Genomic DNA, 15,382 nt, shown 5'->3' on the forward strand with positions numbered 1-15,382 from the left:
AAAGTCCATATTTTCCCCCATATTTTCACGAGCTTTTTGTTTTGAGATTTTTTAGTGTTGTTATTGTTATTGAACAAAACTTCTTTATAATTTTGGTTATTTTTAATTGTTAAACACTTCGTTTTTTTATTATTTTTTGTATTTCACTAAATTTCGACAAATTGAAGATTTTTTTGTGACAATTGAATCACTTTGTTTATTTATGTTGAAAAACAGTTGAAAAAAAGGATTGATATGATCGTCACAAAAATTTTGAAATAAAACAACATGATTTGAAGCAAAGAAAGTGATAAAACGCAAATACAAGTATTTCAGTTTTATAATCACTGTTATAAAAATATAGAGATTTTTTTCCTTTTGCATATCTTTATTTATTGATAATTGATATATTCACCCATTTCAATAAATGAAAAAACATATTTATTCAATTACATTCTTCAATTTGTCGAAATTTAGTGAAATACAAAAAATAATAAAAAAACGAAGTGTTTAACAATTAAAAATAACCAAAATTATAAAGAAGTTTTGTTCAATAACAATAACAACACTAAAAAATCTCAAAACAAAAAGCTCGTGAAAATATGGGGGAAAATATGGACTTTCAAGCTTTTTATGCACAAAGTTTGAAAAAATTGTTTCACTTATAACATTTTTTTAACTAAACCAGATATCAAAATAAATAAGATTTTCATATCTGCAAGCAAATATCATTGATATAATAACAACATGTTGTGTGACATCGCATGTATTTCAAAAAATAAACCCATTTTTTTTCAAATTTTTGATCACAAAAAGTTCATCTGATGTGCATAATTTTTCAATGAAAATGCCTGAAGTCAAATATTTTGTCCCATATGAGCAAGTCTTTGATCTAAAAAAATAAAACAAAAAACGGCTGATCTTTTCACTAAAATTAAAAAAATCAAAAAAATCAAAAATGTTCTCAGGAATAGTAAATAAAAATAATTTGAATGTATTCTATTATTTATTTTTTTCGAAAAGTGCTCCTGTGAGCCACAAAATTTAGGTTTCGATAAAAAAAAGTGGATATGATAAATTACTGACCCTATTTGAAAATTAAACAAAAGGAACTTTTGGAAAAAAATTACCCATGTTTTTATAAAATGAGTTCTAATAGCTAGGAATAATCAATAAAATTTAGGTTCCAATGAAAAAAAGGTAATGATCAATAACTGATTTTCTGTAATCTTACATGTGATAATAATAATTAACACAAAATCAAACTTTTTGGATAAAATGAATGTTCGAAATACATAAAAATTTCTATGAGAGAAAAGCCTCTTTATTCTTTTATTGTGATTGGAATATTTAATTCCAAAATGCTATGCGTGCTGTAATAATTCATTAAAAAGAAGAATAAATGTTATAAAAGAAAAATTTTTCAAAAACTTATGTTTCAAATTCATCAAAAGGATTTATCCTAACTTTTTCAAAAATACCAAACAACAAAATTGTATGATATAAATATATTAAATTTAAAAGGAACATGACAAACCGGAAAACATCGGATAATAATACAAAACCTAAATAAAAATCAATTAACAATAAAATGAAAAAAAAAGAGAAAAAAAGACAACATCTTGATTAATATATCGTATTTTACTACTTGATAATAAAAAATTCACAAAAACAACAAGTCCGCTTAGTATAGTCGGTAGAATATGAGACTGTCACTCTCATGGCCCGGGTTCAATTCCCGGAGTGGACGAATTTTTTATGCATTTCTCAATTTTATCTTCAACAGCTCTATCTTTCATTTTTTAATATTATCTTTAAAAGATGTTTTCAATCATCACCGAAGCCTAAAGGGAAATTCATTTTTTTCTTTTTAAAAATGAATATGAATTGTTGATTTGCTAATTGCCCCATTACATAACTTAATGAATTTTATTTTTATTTTTATTTTTTTGTTCTTTGCATCATTAGATGCTATTAGCACACCAATTCGGTTTTATGTTCCTTGTAAAAGCAAAATTTTAAAGGGGGAATTATTTGATGTATGACTTTAGACAATATGTTTATTTTCACTTTCATTGTTAAATACCTCGATATTTGTTCATATTATTATATGTTTATCCTTCAACGTTATTATTAATATTCTCGATACAATTCTAGAGCGCTTATTCTTCAATTTCTTTTCGAGAAGATTTGAAATTATATAATTCTTCAATAACATTAAGTAGTGCTTATTTCTTGCAATATGAAAATCTAAATATTATCACAATTTGCGCTTTGTCATCAACACATGTTTACAATGCTGTTGTGGAGAATCGAAATTCCAGATGCTCGCCATTTTCGGTGTCAAATGGATATTTGCTATTGAATAATTTTTCTGTTATAACAAATCATCCAAACTGCGCAGTCTGGCCGCTCGTACAAGATTGCGAGGGGAAAAATGGAGGGTTGAATGTTGGGAGAGTGCGTGTTGAGCAGAGCTCGTTTGAGTGCATGGAACTGTGTGGTGGTCCGTTTTTGGGAGATTTGAGGAGAGGGGAGTGGAAGGTGGATTTATGCGAGATGCGGAACATGAGCAGGAGGGCAGGGAACGGAGAAGGGCTCGGAAGAAGAGAATGGGGGAATGAGTTGTGGAAGACTATTATTAGCGGGAGCAGATTCGAGAGTGTGTTGGATGTGATTTATGGGGGAATCGTAGGAGACATAAATTCGGGATTTTCTTCACTTTCAGCGTTCAATACGTCTTTTATAGCGTGCAGCCATTTAGCAACATTAAGTGTGCAAGGGAATTCTACAATGAAACGGGAGCAAATCGGCGAATCAGGAAACCACACTTTTTCGTTCTGCATTTGGAACCAAACTGGAAGCGGCGCATTTGACGGCGGAGCGCTTGCTGTTCAGGGCATTGACGATGCGTCGCTGAGTGTGATCTCCTGCACGTTCCAGTCCTGCACTGCGCTGTCGTCGGGGGGAGCTGTTTTCGGCCGTTCGTTCGGCGCCTTCCTTGTCTCGTCGTCTGCCTTTGCGAACTGCACATCGCCTCTGAAAAGCGGCGGAGGCGTGTGTGCCACGTCAGTCAGGCGCAGCTTCTGTGCGAACAGCACGAACTTCACAGGGTGCTCAGCGGGGGTGGCAGGGGGTGGACTGCATGTGTCTTCTTTTGCGCCTCCTTCTTCGCCAACAGGAGGAAGAAGTGAAGGAAGAAGCAATGGAGGCAGCAACAGTGATGCAGCATGTGTTGTGGGGTGCCAGTTTGAGAAGTGCTGTGTGGCAGGGGGGATGGGTGGAGGCAGCTCTGTGCAGGGGTGCAGCGGGGTGTGTGTGATGGGGGAGTGCTGGTGGGTGGGGTGTGAGAGCAGCGGGTTTGGGGGAGGGCTGCACTGGGTGGTGAGGGAGATGATGGCAAAGGAGATGATGATGATGAATGAAGTGGAAGAGAAAGAGAATGAGAATGGGGAGATGGATTGGGAAGGAAAAGAAAACGAGAAAGAAAGACATTTCGAACAGAAGAAAAAGGAGAGGAATGTTTGGGAGAAAAGAGGGGCATGCGCAGCAGTGAACGAGGAGGAATGCAGCACAGAAGGTGTCGGGCAAGTGAGATTCTCCATTTTCTCTGGGAATGGGCTGGCAGACAGCGAAGAAGCAACTGGGATCGACGCCTGCATTCAGATTTCAAATGACCCTTCTTCTTCATCATTTTCTTCATTTTCGCCTTCATTTTCGCCTTCATTTTCGCCTTCATTTTCGCCTTCATTTTCGACTTCTTCTTCTTCTTATTTTTCCTCCTCCTCTTCCTCTCATCTTCTCCGCTCATCCCTCGATGAACTCCCCTCTTTCTTCTGCCACTGCCTCTCCACTTCCCTTGCTTCTTCTTCCCCATCCAAAAATCGTGTCCATGTTATCCTCAACACTCTATCTGGATTTCGTGATGATTGGCTCCCCACTGAAATGTACCGCTGTTATGTCTCTTCCTCTGGAGAAGATGCTGTTTCATACTGCGGATGGACTGAAAAGCTGCCTTGTTTGACAATCAGAAAAGCAGCTGGGCAGTGTGGAGTGCTGGTGGAGGATGAAGGGAATGCAAATGCAGATGGAAATGGAGAAGGAAAAGATGAAAATGAAAATGAAGATGATGATAGAATTCATAGAAGAAGTGGAAGCAAAAGCAAAAGCAAAAGCAATGAACTCATCACTGAATGCTTTATCCATCTTTCCCCTGGACTCCACACGAGCGAAACATCTACCCTTTCCATTGGCTACAAACACCTCTATTTAACTGGCTCCTCCTCTTCCTCTGGCCGTTCTGTCATTCGGATAACATTCGGTGCTCCGCTGATTAGACTCACGGCGATGGGGCAGCTGACACTGGAGAAGGTTGGCATCTCTTCGACTGCTCAGCTCAATGGCCCTGTTGTGGAGGTGGATGAGATGTCGCTGCATTCTGTGGAGATTGTGAACTGCACGGTGGAGAATGTGGTTAGGAAGGGGAGGGGTGGAAGGAATGAAGAAGAAGAAGGAGAAGAAAGAGAAAGAGAGAAAGAGGGAGAAGAAGAAGAAGAAGATTATAATAATTTTTATAAGAATAAATCTTCATTTACTAATTTACTTCAATCAACTGAAGAATATTCCCCTATTTCTCTTTCCTCAAACGCCAATGGCCAAATCTTCGGCTCCGTTTTGGATGTTCCTCTGGGAATGTGTTCAGTTTCAGTGAAGGATTCTTCATTTCTTTCGTGTTGCTCGCCTTCCTCCACTTCTGGTGGCTGTTTGCACTTCAGCTCTGTTTCTGCCTCAACAGCAGCTGTTCTAGTGAACTGCTCGTTTTCATCGTGTGTTGCATCAACTGCTTCGATTTCTGTGAGGGAAAGAGGAGAAAGAGGAAATGAAGGAAGAGAAGAAGGAGAAGGGGAAAGAAAAGGAGAAAGTGAAGGTAAAAGAGCAAACGAAGAAGAAAGTTCAGATTCAGCTGGAAGAGGTGGGGCTGTGTATTTGGAAGTGCTGTCTGGTGGAACATTCACATTTGAAAATCTTTTTTTCTCTCAGAACAACGCCACAATCGGAAGAGATCTGTTTCTTGTGTGCAAATCACTTGTGGATGATGTCACAAATTTATCATTCAGTTTCGCTTTGAATCCAAATGGAACAGCTAAACCTCTTTCGCTCTATGGAAGTGATGCGACGGAGCGGTTTGAAGGAAAAGATGTGGATTTGTTTGCGTTTCTGGTGGGGTATTTTGCAGCAACTGTACATGTTTCATCTTCTGCATCGGTTTTATCGCAGAAGAAACAAAATTCCAATAGGAAATTTGAACAATCAGTTCATTTAAATAGAAATTCAGATGAACAAGCCACAAATAAAATCAATGAAAAAAATGATGAAACAAACAAAAAACACTCAAATCCAGAAGATCCAACAGAACCAGCTGATTCTCTTCGCATCTGGTGTGGAATGCCATATGCCCCCTGCTTCACTCTTTCTGAAGCGATGCCTCGTTTCCTGCCGACAGCGCTGGTGAAGACGCTGGCTGTGGTTGGAGAGGCAGTTGTGGATGAAGAAAGAGATCTGAGCAACATGGAGATCACAAGCTATCAGCCAGAAAGGAAGAATTTGGAGAATTCTGAAGCAAATGGAATGAATCAGGGAAAACAGAATTTTATAAATGAAATGAAATTAATTTCGAACGATGAACAGGCAACGCTCTTATTTGACACAACCACAACAGACACTGAAACATTCACTGGAGCTATTAGAAACAGAGCAACACTCAAATTCTCCACAATTATTTTGTCATTCGCTTCTTCTCTGACTCCAAATGAAGACATTCTCATTGAATCTCAGGGGACTTTGCTGTCGATGATTGATTGCATTGCCTCTAATTCTGATGCTGCTAACTGCAATTTCATCGTTTTCTCTATCAAAACTGGGCTTTTGAGTGTAGAATCATCTGAGTTCAAATCAACAGCAGGAACATTCAATTTTCCTTTCATTCAAATTTCTTCCTCTGTTTCCTCCGCTTCCTTTGCCCAAACATCTTTTCACGATATTGTGATTGTTTCATCCAGCATCATCACATACAAACAAGATGTAACTGCGACCAATTCAATAGCTAATCTATCAAACATTATGATTGAGCTAACCAAATGCAATGTAACTGCTGTAAAAGGTGCTTCAAAACCTTGTTTCATTTCAAGCGAAGCCAATTTGTGTGTCCAAACAGCAATCACAAACTGCACATTCACAAATAGCACTTCTTCTTTCGTCGAAGGAGGGGCAATGAATGTTGTTGTGAATGAAACTTCTTCTTTCTCTGTGAAAACTTCATTTTTCACCACCCCCGTTGCCTTTCATACGACTTGCGGGCATTCCCTCTGTGTCAATTGCAGCAATGCTCCTTCTTTCTCTTTTGTCCAGTCAACTTTCTCTCCATTAGCATCAACCGCACGAACAAGCTATGTTTCTATCGTTTGCACAGAACTTGATGCCTCTCGGTGCTTTTCCTGTTTTGTGTTCGACCCATTCGATTTCTTCAGCGAAACCTCATCAGAATTTGTCGAGTTTGCCAACAGTTCCTCTCAAACGTCCCTTCTTTCTCTTATCAACGCCCAACAAGCAGAATCAGTAGCGGTTTCATCGTCCATGGGAAAAGACACATTTGATTGTGCGACCATTGCTAATCCCTGCAAAACATTTGGAGTTGGCTGGCGAAGGCTGAAGGCGACAGGATCAGCACCAAGCTTGCTGGTGAGGGGGACAGCTGTTGTTGAAGAAGAAGTGGCATTGGGAAATCGAACAATCACAGCAGCAAGTGAAGGAGAAGAGGCTATTTTAACAGTTTCTTCGTCTGTACAAACAAGAACGGGGTCAGAAAATGCCGTGTTTATTAACAAATTTGAAGGAGGAATGAGTCATTTGCGTGTCTCACTTCCTTCTCTTTTTGATTCTCTTCAGAAAATGCTGATTTTCCTGGCAAGCGGAACATTTCAGATGGACAGCTGTTCTGTTACACCACTTCTGAATAACACAAACAAACAGTTTTCAATCAGCTTTCAGCTTCTTCGTGGCATTGGTGGTACGCTTCAAATAAAAGAATGCTCAATCGGAACAGCCAATTGCGACTTCATCTTCGATTCCACGCCAGTTCGGCTCACAAAAACAGATTCTGTTTTGAACAACACATTTTTCACTTGTTTGAGAACAGAAAATTCCACAACAGGAGGAGCAATCTATGCAGAGCTGGCTGATAGCACAGAATTTCAAACATCCAATGTGACATTCAAAAAGTGCTGTGTTTCAGACATTGTTGGATTAGGAGGTGCAATTTACTTGGATTGTTACACTTTTAACGAAACATCTGATCCAATGGAACTGAAATTTGACTTGTCTTCGTGTTTATTTGAAGGGAATGTTGCATTTGTGGGGAGAAACTTGTTTCTTCTCTTTGCAGCAGCTGCTGTTGGCGATGAAGAAGATTGCAGAAGTTCCATTTTCTATTCAGGAAACGAAAAAAGCAACGTAAACAAAGTGTGTATGAGCAGCATTCTTCCACCTTATTCTTCAGGAGGAGGAGGAGGAGGAGGAGAAGACGATGATGACAGCGATTACACAGGAAGAATAATGGATACCCCTTCGCCTTATCTCATCGGCCTTCGTCAGTTTGAGCGCCAATACGAAGGAAAAACATTGTTTGTTTCTTCTCTTTCACAAAATTCATTCATCGGCTGTGGAGGAGAGCGATTTCCATGCAGTTCATTCCAACTGGCTGTTGATCGGATTGGCGCAAACTCACAAAGAACAATTGCCGTGAAGTCAGAATGTTCCATTGAAAACAATGTTGCCTTGTCAAATGCGTCGGTTGTGTCAGCAAATGAGTTTCCGGCTGCATTCAGCATTGAAATTAACACAAGTGCTAATCCAACAATGAATGCTATCACAATCACGCAATCAACAAGAACTAACTTCAAACTGCTCAATTTCTATGCTGTGAGGCAGTTTGTGAGCGACACAGCTGTTTTTGCAGTGGAAGAGTCTGACGTGTTGTTCGAGTCTTGTTCGTTTGTCGACATGTTTTTGAATGCAAATGCTGAATTTGTGGTGATATCGCAAAGAGGAGGCAGTTTGAACTTGACAAGAATCGACTTGCAGTTTGCAAGGAACATTGGATTGCAGTGCAAAAATCCATTGGTCAAGTTTTTGGATGCAGAAGCGATTGAAATGAATGATGTGAAGATTTCCAACTGTGCTGTGGGGAGTTTGTTTACGTTTGAATCTTCTCCTTCTCCTTCTCCTTCTCCTTCTCCTTCTCCTTCTCCTTCTCCTTCTCCTTCTCCTTCTGCTTCTTCTTCTTCTCCTTCTCCTTCTGCTTCTTCTTCATTTTCTCCTTCTTCCTCTTCTTTTCCGTCTCTTTCTATAAATTCTTCTGTTAATTCTTCTTCTTCTTCTTCTTCTTCTTCTTCTTCTTCATTTTCATCGTCATCATCTTCTTCGTTTCACTCATCTCATATCACCTCACATTCACAATCACATTCACTTTCACATTCACATTCACCCAACTCCGTTCCTTTGCTCAACATCACGTCATCTTCATTCATCAACATCACCTCCAATTCACCTTCACCGACTGTTATTCCGCTTCCCTCTCAAAACACAGCCATTTTCATTTCAAACAGCTCTTTTCTCAACCACACGTACTCAAACTGCTTGAAAGGCGGGACTTGTTTTGTGAACGTTGACAATTCAGCAGCCAGTTTGATTGTTTCTGACAGCTCCTTTGAAAACTGCTCTTGTTCCAGTTCATCAGGAAGAGGAGGCGCAATTTGTGTGAACATCACCACACCGGAATCAATCAGCAACGAGCGAATGTTTTTTGCACAGCTCATTTTCAGTGGAAATGTCGCTCAAACAGGAAGGGATCTCTTCTTCTTCCCAACAGTCCCGTTGCAAGTGAATGAGACACACTTCGTGATTGACTGGAATCAAGACACTTTCTATGCATTTCGCTCTTCTTCCTCTTCTTCATCTTTTTCTTTCTCTTCTTCCTCTTCTTCATCATCCTCTTCCTCTTCTTCCTCTTCTTTTGTGTTAAGTGACAGCTCAATCTGCGAACAGAGCACAGATCCACTTTCCCCAGTGGATGTGAGCATTCTCGAGAGGATTATGAAATATTCAAACAGAACAGTGTTTGTGACTGGAAGCGGAGGAGGAGGAGGAGGAGGAGGAGGAGGAGGAGGAGGAACACAACAGCCAGACACGAAATTGTGTGGTTCAGAGGCAAGTCCTTGTTATGCACTGGATTATGCGGCTAACCATTTGCTCCCTGTCAACGATAGATTCATCATCATTTTGGAGTTTGTTCCTGTTTTAGCGAAGATTTCGTTGAACAACGTGGCTCTTTCTCCGCTCGAAAGCAGCGCAAACATCACAATCAATGCAAGATATTCCATCGGAACATCACCTCCTGTGTTTACTTGTTCGAATAATGTCAGTTTCTCTTCAATTGTGTTTCTCTTTCAGGCGAATTTCTCGTCACGAGAAGGGTCCGAAGAGCTTATTCAACAAGGAAATGGCATTTTGTCACTCAAAAACTGTTCATTTGTGTTTGCTGAGGAAGCAATGGTGATGAATTCTTCGTTGATTGGCGTGGATTCAGGGGAATGCGAGCTGAATGGAGTGAAAGTAGCAGACATTTCATTTCGAAAGGAGACCGCGTCGTATTTTGTGGGGAGAAATGCAAAGTCCAAATTTGAGTCGTGCTATTTCAATGGAGGGGTTGCTGTGGAGTCGATGTATGTTGCAAATGAAGAGAGGGAAGAGAGGGAAGAGAAGGAAAGAAGGGGGAAGAGGGAGAAGAGGGAGAAGAAGGAAAGAGAAAGAGAAAGAAATAGAAAAGTGAATCATTTCGATGACGATTTGGAAGAAAATGATGTTTGTTCTTTGAATCAGAACAGATTTAGTTCAAAATCCGCTTTAAAAACAAACAAATATTCAGTCACTTCATCATCATCAACATCATCATCATTTTCTTCTTCTTCTTCTTCTTCTTCTTCTTCTTCTCCATTATTTTCTTCTTCTTCTTCTTCTTCCTCATCTTCCTCTCTCTGTTCCTGGGACTCCGGCCTCCTCTCCTTCTCTGGCCCTCTCACCTCTCTCTCGATGAACAATGTCTCCATCTCAAATGCTTCCACAGGCGGAATGCTGTTCAATGGCGGCAAAGCCACTCTAACTTCAATGCAATTCACTGACAACAACCCTTCCTTTGAGCTTTATCCTTCTGTTCGGAGAAATATCAGATGCGTCTCCGGAGAATTATACTTGGTGAGTCTGAGCAGTTTGAGCGATGGGGCGAACGGAATTTCTCCGTTGTGGATTAGCAGTGGAAGCAGCACTAATAGTAATAGTAATAGTAATAGTAATAATATTAATAGAAATGAAGAAGGAAGAGAAAGAGAAAGAGAAAGAGGAAGAGGAAGAGGAAGAGGAATAATAAACAAAGGAATAATAAGCAATGATGACATGATCAGCAGCAGGAGCAGTTATTTGAATGAAGATGGAGGATGCATTCTGAGTGGGGTGATGACATCACGCGGCTCAGCATTCTTTGAGCCCATTTTGGAAGAGGTTGAGTTGGGACAAAAAGAAGAAAAAGAAGAAGAAAGGAAGATTTTATTCAAAGGGAAGTATTTTATTCCTTGTGACTTGGCATTTGAGGTTGTTTGTGCATTGTCGAATGGAACAAACGAGAAGAAGAAATTCGATTTGTCTGCTTTTTCATCAGAAAACGAAGTTTCTGGTTCTTTTCCTTCATCTTTGATCGATGACGCAGCATACGACACAGAAGTTGATGTCCATCTTCTTTTTCTTTCTTCTTCTTCTTCTCCTCAAAAGACAACCTCTTTCGTCCTCAAGAACATTACTCACAATCCACAGGCAAATCTTCCCGTGTGGATGCAAGTTCTGGGGTGGCCTTTATTTTCTTCTCTTTTGATTCTTCTTGTCATTCTGATTGTTTTGATGATAACTTTGCTGTGCTTCAGACACCATTCGAACAAAAGAGACGAGAAAATGAGGAAGATGAAGAAGAAGATTGAGAAGGAGAACGAAGAAGAGCTGAGGGAGCAGAGGTTGCAGCTGTTGAGGAGGGAAGCTGGGATTAATGAAGAAGAAGAAGGAGAAGGAGAAGAAGGAGAAGAAGGAAGAAGAAAAGGAAGAAAAGGAAGAAAAGGAAAAGGAAGAGGAAAAAGAAGAAACAAAATCAAATCCAGAAGAAACAACAATAACAATAATAATAGCACATTAATCTCTTCATCTTCCACTCAATCACAAGACACAGCAGATGAAACACTTGGAGAAGAAATGCTGCTTCTTCTGAATCCGTTCCTCCAAAAACTGGCCATCTGCCGCTGTTTCAACTGCTCCTCACTCAAAATTGTGACGGTTTTCAATGCGAAACCGCTGAAGTTGTTCTTTTTGAGAGGGAAAGAAGAAGAAGAAAGAGAAGAAAGAGAAAGAGAAGAAGAAAGAGAAAGAGGAGAAGGAGAAAATATTGGTAGAGGTTCAATTTTCTCTTATTTAAATTCTTCTTCTTCTTCTTCTTCTTCCTCTTCCCCTTCCTCTTTAACTTCATCATCATCTTCCTCTTCCTCTTCCTCTTCCTCTTCCTCTTCCTCCTCTTCCTCCTCTTCATCAACCTCCTTCCCTTCTTCTCTTCTCACTCGTCTCATTAATTCTGCCTGGGTCCTCTCTGAAATCGCTTTTGGCTGCGAACAACTTCTGAATTCTGAGTCATTTTCATCTGATTCATCAAATTCAGAAAATTCTTCTTCTTCTTCTTCTTCTTCTTCTTCTTCTTCTTCTTCTTCTTCTTCTTCTTCTTCTTTATCTTCTTCTTTGTCTTCAAATTCTGACTCAAATTCTTCTTCTTCCTCTTCTTCTTCTTCTTCCTCCTCCTCTTCTTCTTCTCTTTCTTCCTCTTCTTCTTCTTCTTTATCTTCTTCTTTGTCTTCAAATTCTGACTCAAATTCTTCTTCTTCCTCTTCTTCTTCTTCTTCCTCCTCCTCTTCTTCTTCTCTTTCTTCCTCTTCTTCTTCTTCTTCTTCTCTTTCTCTCCTCTTCCTCTCCCCCTACACCCTCTACAAATCCCCCAACAATTCCATTTTGATCGATTTACTGCCGAAATTAACATCCAAATGGAAGAGCAAAAGAGAAGAAGCAGAAGAATTTGACTTGGCAGACGCTGAATTGGAAGAAGACGACGACGAAAACGTGTTTTTTGAAGGGAAATGGATGAGGTACAGGGCACCGGAGTTGAGGAGAAGAGGAAGAGGAAGAAGGAGAAGGAGAAGAAGGAGAGGAAGAGAAGAGAAAGAGAAGGAGAAGAAGAAGGAGAAAGAGAATTATAATGAAAATGAAGAAGAAGAGGAAGAAGAAGAAAACTCAGATACTTCTGAATTATTACCACATCAGCATTCTTCTTCTTCTTCTTCTTCTTCTTCCTCCTCCTCCTCCTCATCATCATCATCTTCTTCTTCTTCCATTTCAATTTCAGATTCATTTTCTGATTCAGATACAGAAGTCAACCAAGAAATTGACTCAAATTCTGAATCAGATTCAGAAAACGACTCAGATTCTTCTCTTTCTCTTTCTTCTTCTTCTTCTCCATTTAATTCTTCTTCTTCTTCTTCCTCTTCCTCTTCCTCTTCCTCTTCCTCCTCCTCCTCTTCTTCTTCTATCAAACCCACCGAAAAATCCACAGTGTTTTCATTGGGACTTATTTTGTATGAGTTTTCGAGTGGAAAAATTCCGTTTGAAGAAGAAGAAGACGATGCGGAGGTGTTTGAGAAGATGAAAAGAGGAGAACTGCCTGAAGGAATAAAGAGGATGGAAGAAGAAGAAGAAGAAGGAGGAGGAGGAAGAGAAGGAGGAAGAGAAGGAGGAAGAGAAGGAGGAAGAGGAAGAGGTGAAGAAGGAATGCAAATGAATGAAGCAAGCAATACAAGCAATACAAACATGGATGACATTTCAGAACTGCAAGGCAATTCGAACATTTCAGCTGTTGACGCAACAATAACAATGGAATCATCATCATCATCATCTTCTTCTTCTTCTTCTTCCTCTTCTTCTTCTTCTTCTTCTTCTTCCTCTTCCTCTTCTCCTTCTCCCCTCTTCCTCCTCTCCTCTTTCCATTCATTGATTTCCAAATGTCTTCGTCTTTCGCCTTCTTCCCGTCCTTCTCTCGAACAGTTCAGAAACACTCTGGATTCTCTTGTGCCACACGATTGGGCGAAGGAGCTGAAAGAAAGAGAGGAAGAGGAGGAAGAAGAAGGAGAAGGAGAAGAAGAAAGAAGAGAAGGAGAAAGAGGAGGAGAAGGAGAAAGAAGAGGAGAGGGAGGAGAAAGAGAAGGAGAAGAAGAAAGAGAAGGAGAAAGGAGGGAAGGAGAAGAAAATGACAGAAATCAAACAGAAATCAGAATAAATTCACAAAATACCCAAAATTCACCGTTTTCTTCTCAACAACTAGCAAATTCAAGAAATCAGACAAAAAATGTGAACAAAATGAACAAATCGAAGCAAATTCCAAAGGGAAGAGGGTTTATAAGCACAAATACAATGAATGCTGATAATTCTTCTTCTCTTTCTTCTTCTTCTTCTTCTTCATTAAATTCTTCTTCTTCTCTTTCTCCTTTACTGTCACCATCACCATCATCATCATCATCTTCTTCTTCTTCCTCTTCTTCCTCTTTTTCATCATCATCTTCTTTTGTTTCACCACAAGATTCTTTATTTACTCCATCACACAACAATTTGTTGTTCTTCTCTTCTTCTTCTTCTTCATCATCATCATCTTCTTCTTCTTCCTCCTCCTCCTCTTCTTCTTCTCCTTCTTCCTCTTCTTCTTCCTCTTCTCTTCTTCATCCATCTTCTTCTTCTTTTCATTCACAAAACAAAGAAATCAATGAAAATGATATGACAAACATTGAATTTGACAGAAATAGCAAAGAAGAGAGAGAAAGAGAAAGAGAAAGAGAAAGAGAAAGAGAAAGAGAAGAAGAGGAAAGAGAAGAAGAGGAAAATGAAGAAGAAGAAGCAACAGAAGAAGAAGAAGAAGAAGAAGAAGAAGATTTCAAAGAATTACTAACATTTTCTGAACGGCAAAGAAATAAAGAAAGAGAAAGAGAAAGAGAAAGAGAAAGAGAAAGAGAAAGAGAAAGAGAAAGAGAAAGAGAAAGAGAAAGAGAGAAAGAGAAGAAGAAGATGGAAAAAGAAAAAAGGAGGTTGATTCAATTTGGAGGAAGCAACAGAAGAAGAAGAAGAAAAGAAAGCGATGCTTATTGGCCAGGCGGTTATAATTCTTCTTCTTCTTCTCTTTCTTCTTCCTCCTCTTCTTCTTCTCTTTCTTCTTCTTCTTCTTCTTTCAAACAAACTCACAGTTTTCCTAACACATTTTCGAATGAACAAAATTCCAATGAAAATGTTCATTTTGATTTTTCTTCTTCTCTTCCGCCTTCGTTTTTCTCTTCCACTCCAATTAATTTGGATTCTATGAATGAAAAATCAATTTCTTCTTCTTCTTCTTCTTCTTCTCTTTCTTCTTCCTCTTCTAATTCAAATTCTTCATCTTTTTCCAAACCAACCCAAAAATTGGGGCAAAAATCAAAATTGAGTCAAAATGTGACAGCTGATGAAATAGAAGCAGAGAACGAGAAATGCATCCAATCAATGATGGCTGAAATGGAGAAGGATTTCGAATGGGACGAAAACGAATCATTGAATTTAATGTGAAATTAGAAATTGTTCCTTTGGGGAAAAAAAATGAGATAAAAAAAAATATTTTTTCATAAATAAAAAAATAACAATAAAAAAATTTGGGAGCGGAGAAATATCTGGTATTTATAAATCACAAAGACACTTCACAGGATTAATATATTATGTCTCTGTTTTTGTTTGTTTAATAATCAAATTATTCTTTTATTTTCATTAATTATTTTATTTGTTGTAAAATTTTTATTTTCTTTTTGAAAGTGTTATCCGAAATTTGTTTGTTTTATTATGATTTAATGCTTAAATAATCAGATATGGGTTCAATAATTTATTGCTTCCTTGTTTTCCTTAAAAATTGGTGGTAATTTTTTTAAAAAAAAAACAGAACATAAGTTTTAATAAAAAGTCAATGCATAACAAATTGGAACTTGAAATGAAAAAATGCAAACTGTAACAAGGTCCAATTGCATTTATTCACTTTCACTGAAATTCTCTTTGAAATTGTTCAAATTATTGTTTTTCAGTCCGATTTCACTATATCCAAATAAATACAAAAAATGTTCTGATATAAAAAACCATCCAATAATTTGTTAAATATTTGTTTTCTTGAACATTCAAGCTTCATAAATTATTGGAAAACTTATATGCACGC

At 38.5% G+C, this 15,382-nt stretch overlaps 1 protein-coding gene across 1 annotated transcript; it reads left to right on the forward strand.

Moving 5' to 3' along the window:
* Window positions 1–1,901: 1,901 nt before the first annotated feature.
* Window positions 1,902–15,305, forward strand: MONOS_11825 (uncharacterized protein; the record flags this gene model as incomplete). Its single annotated transcript, XM_067864394.1, has 2 exons — window positions 1,902–2,018; window positions 2,137–15,305. The coding sequence occupies 2 exons, from the start codon at window positions 1,902–1,904 to the stop codon at window positions 14,749–14,751; spliced, it is 12,732 nt and encodes a 4,243-aa protein (XP_067732443.1). The 3' UTR covers window positions 14,752–15,305.
* Window positions 15,306–15,382: the final 77 nt, after the last annotated feature.

Source organism: Monocercomonoides exilis, assembly GCF_001643675.1.
Source record: "Monocercomonoides exilis strain PA203 chromosome Unknown scaffold9-1957334, whole genome shotgun sequence".
NCBI classification, from domain to species: Eukaryota; Preaxostyla; order Oxymonadida; family Polymastigidae; genus Monocercomonoides; species Monocercomonoides exilis.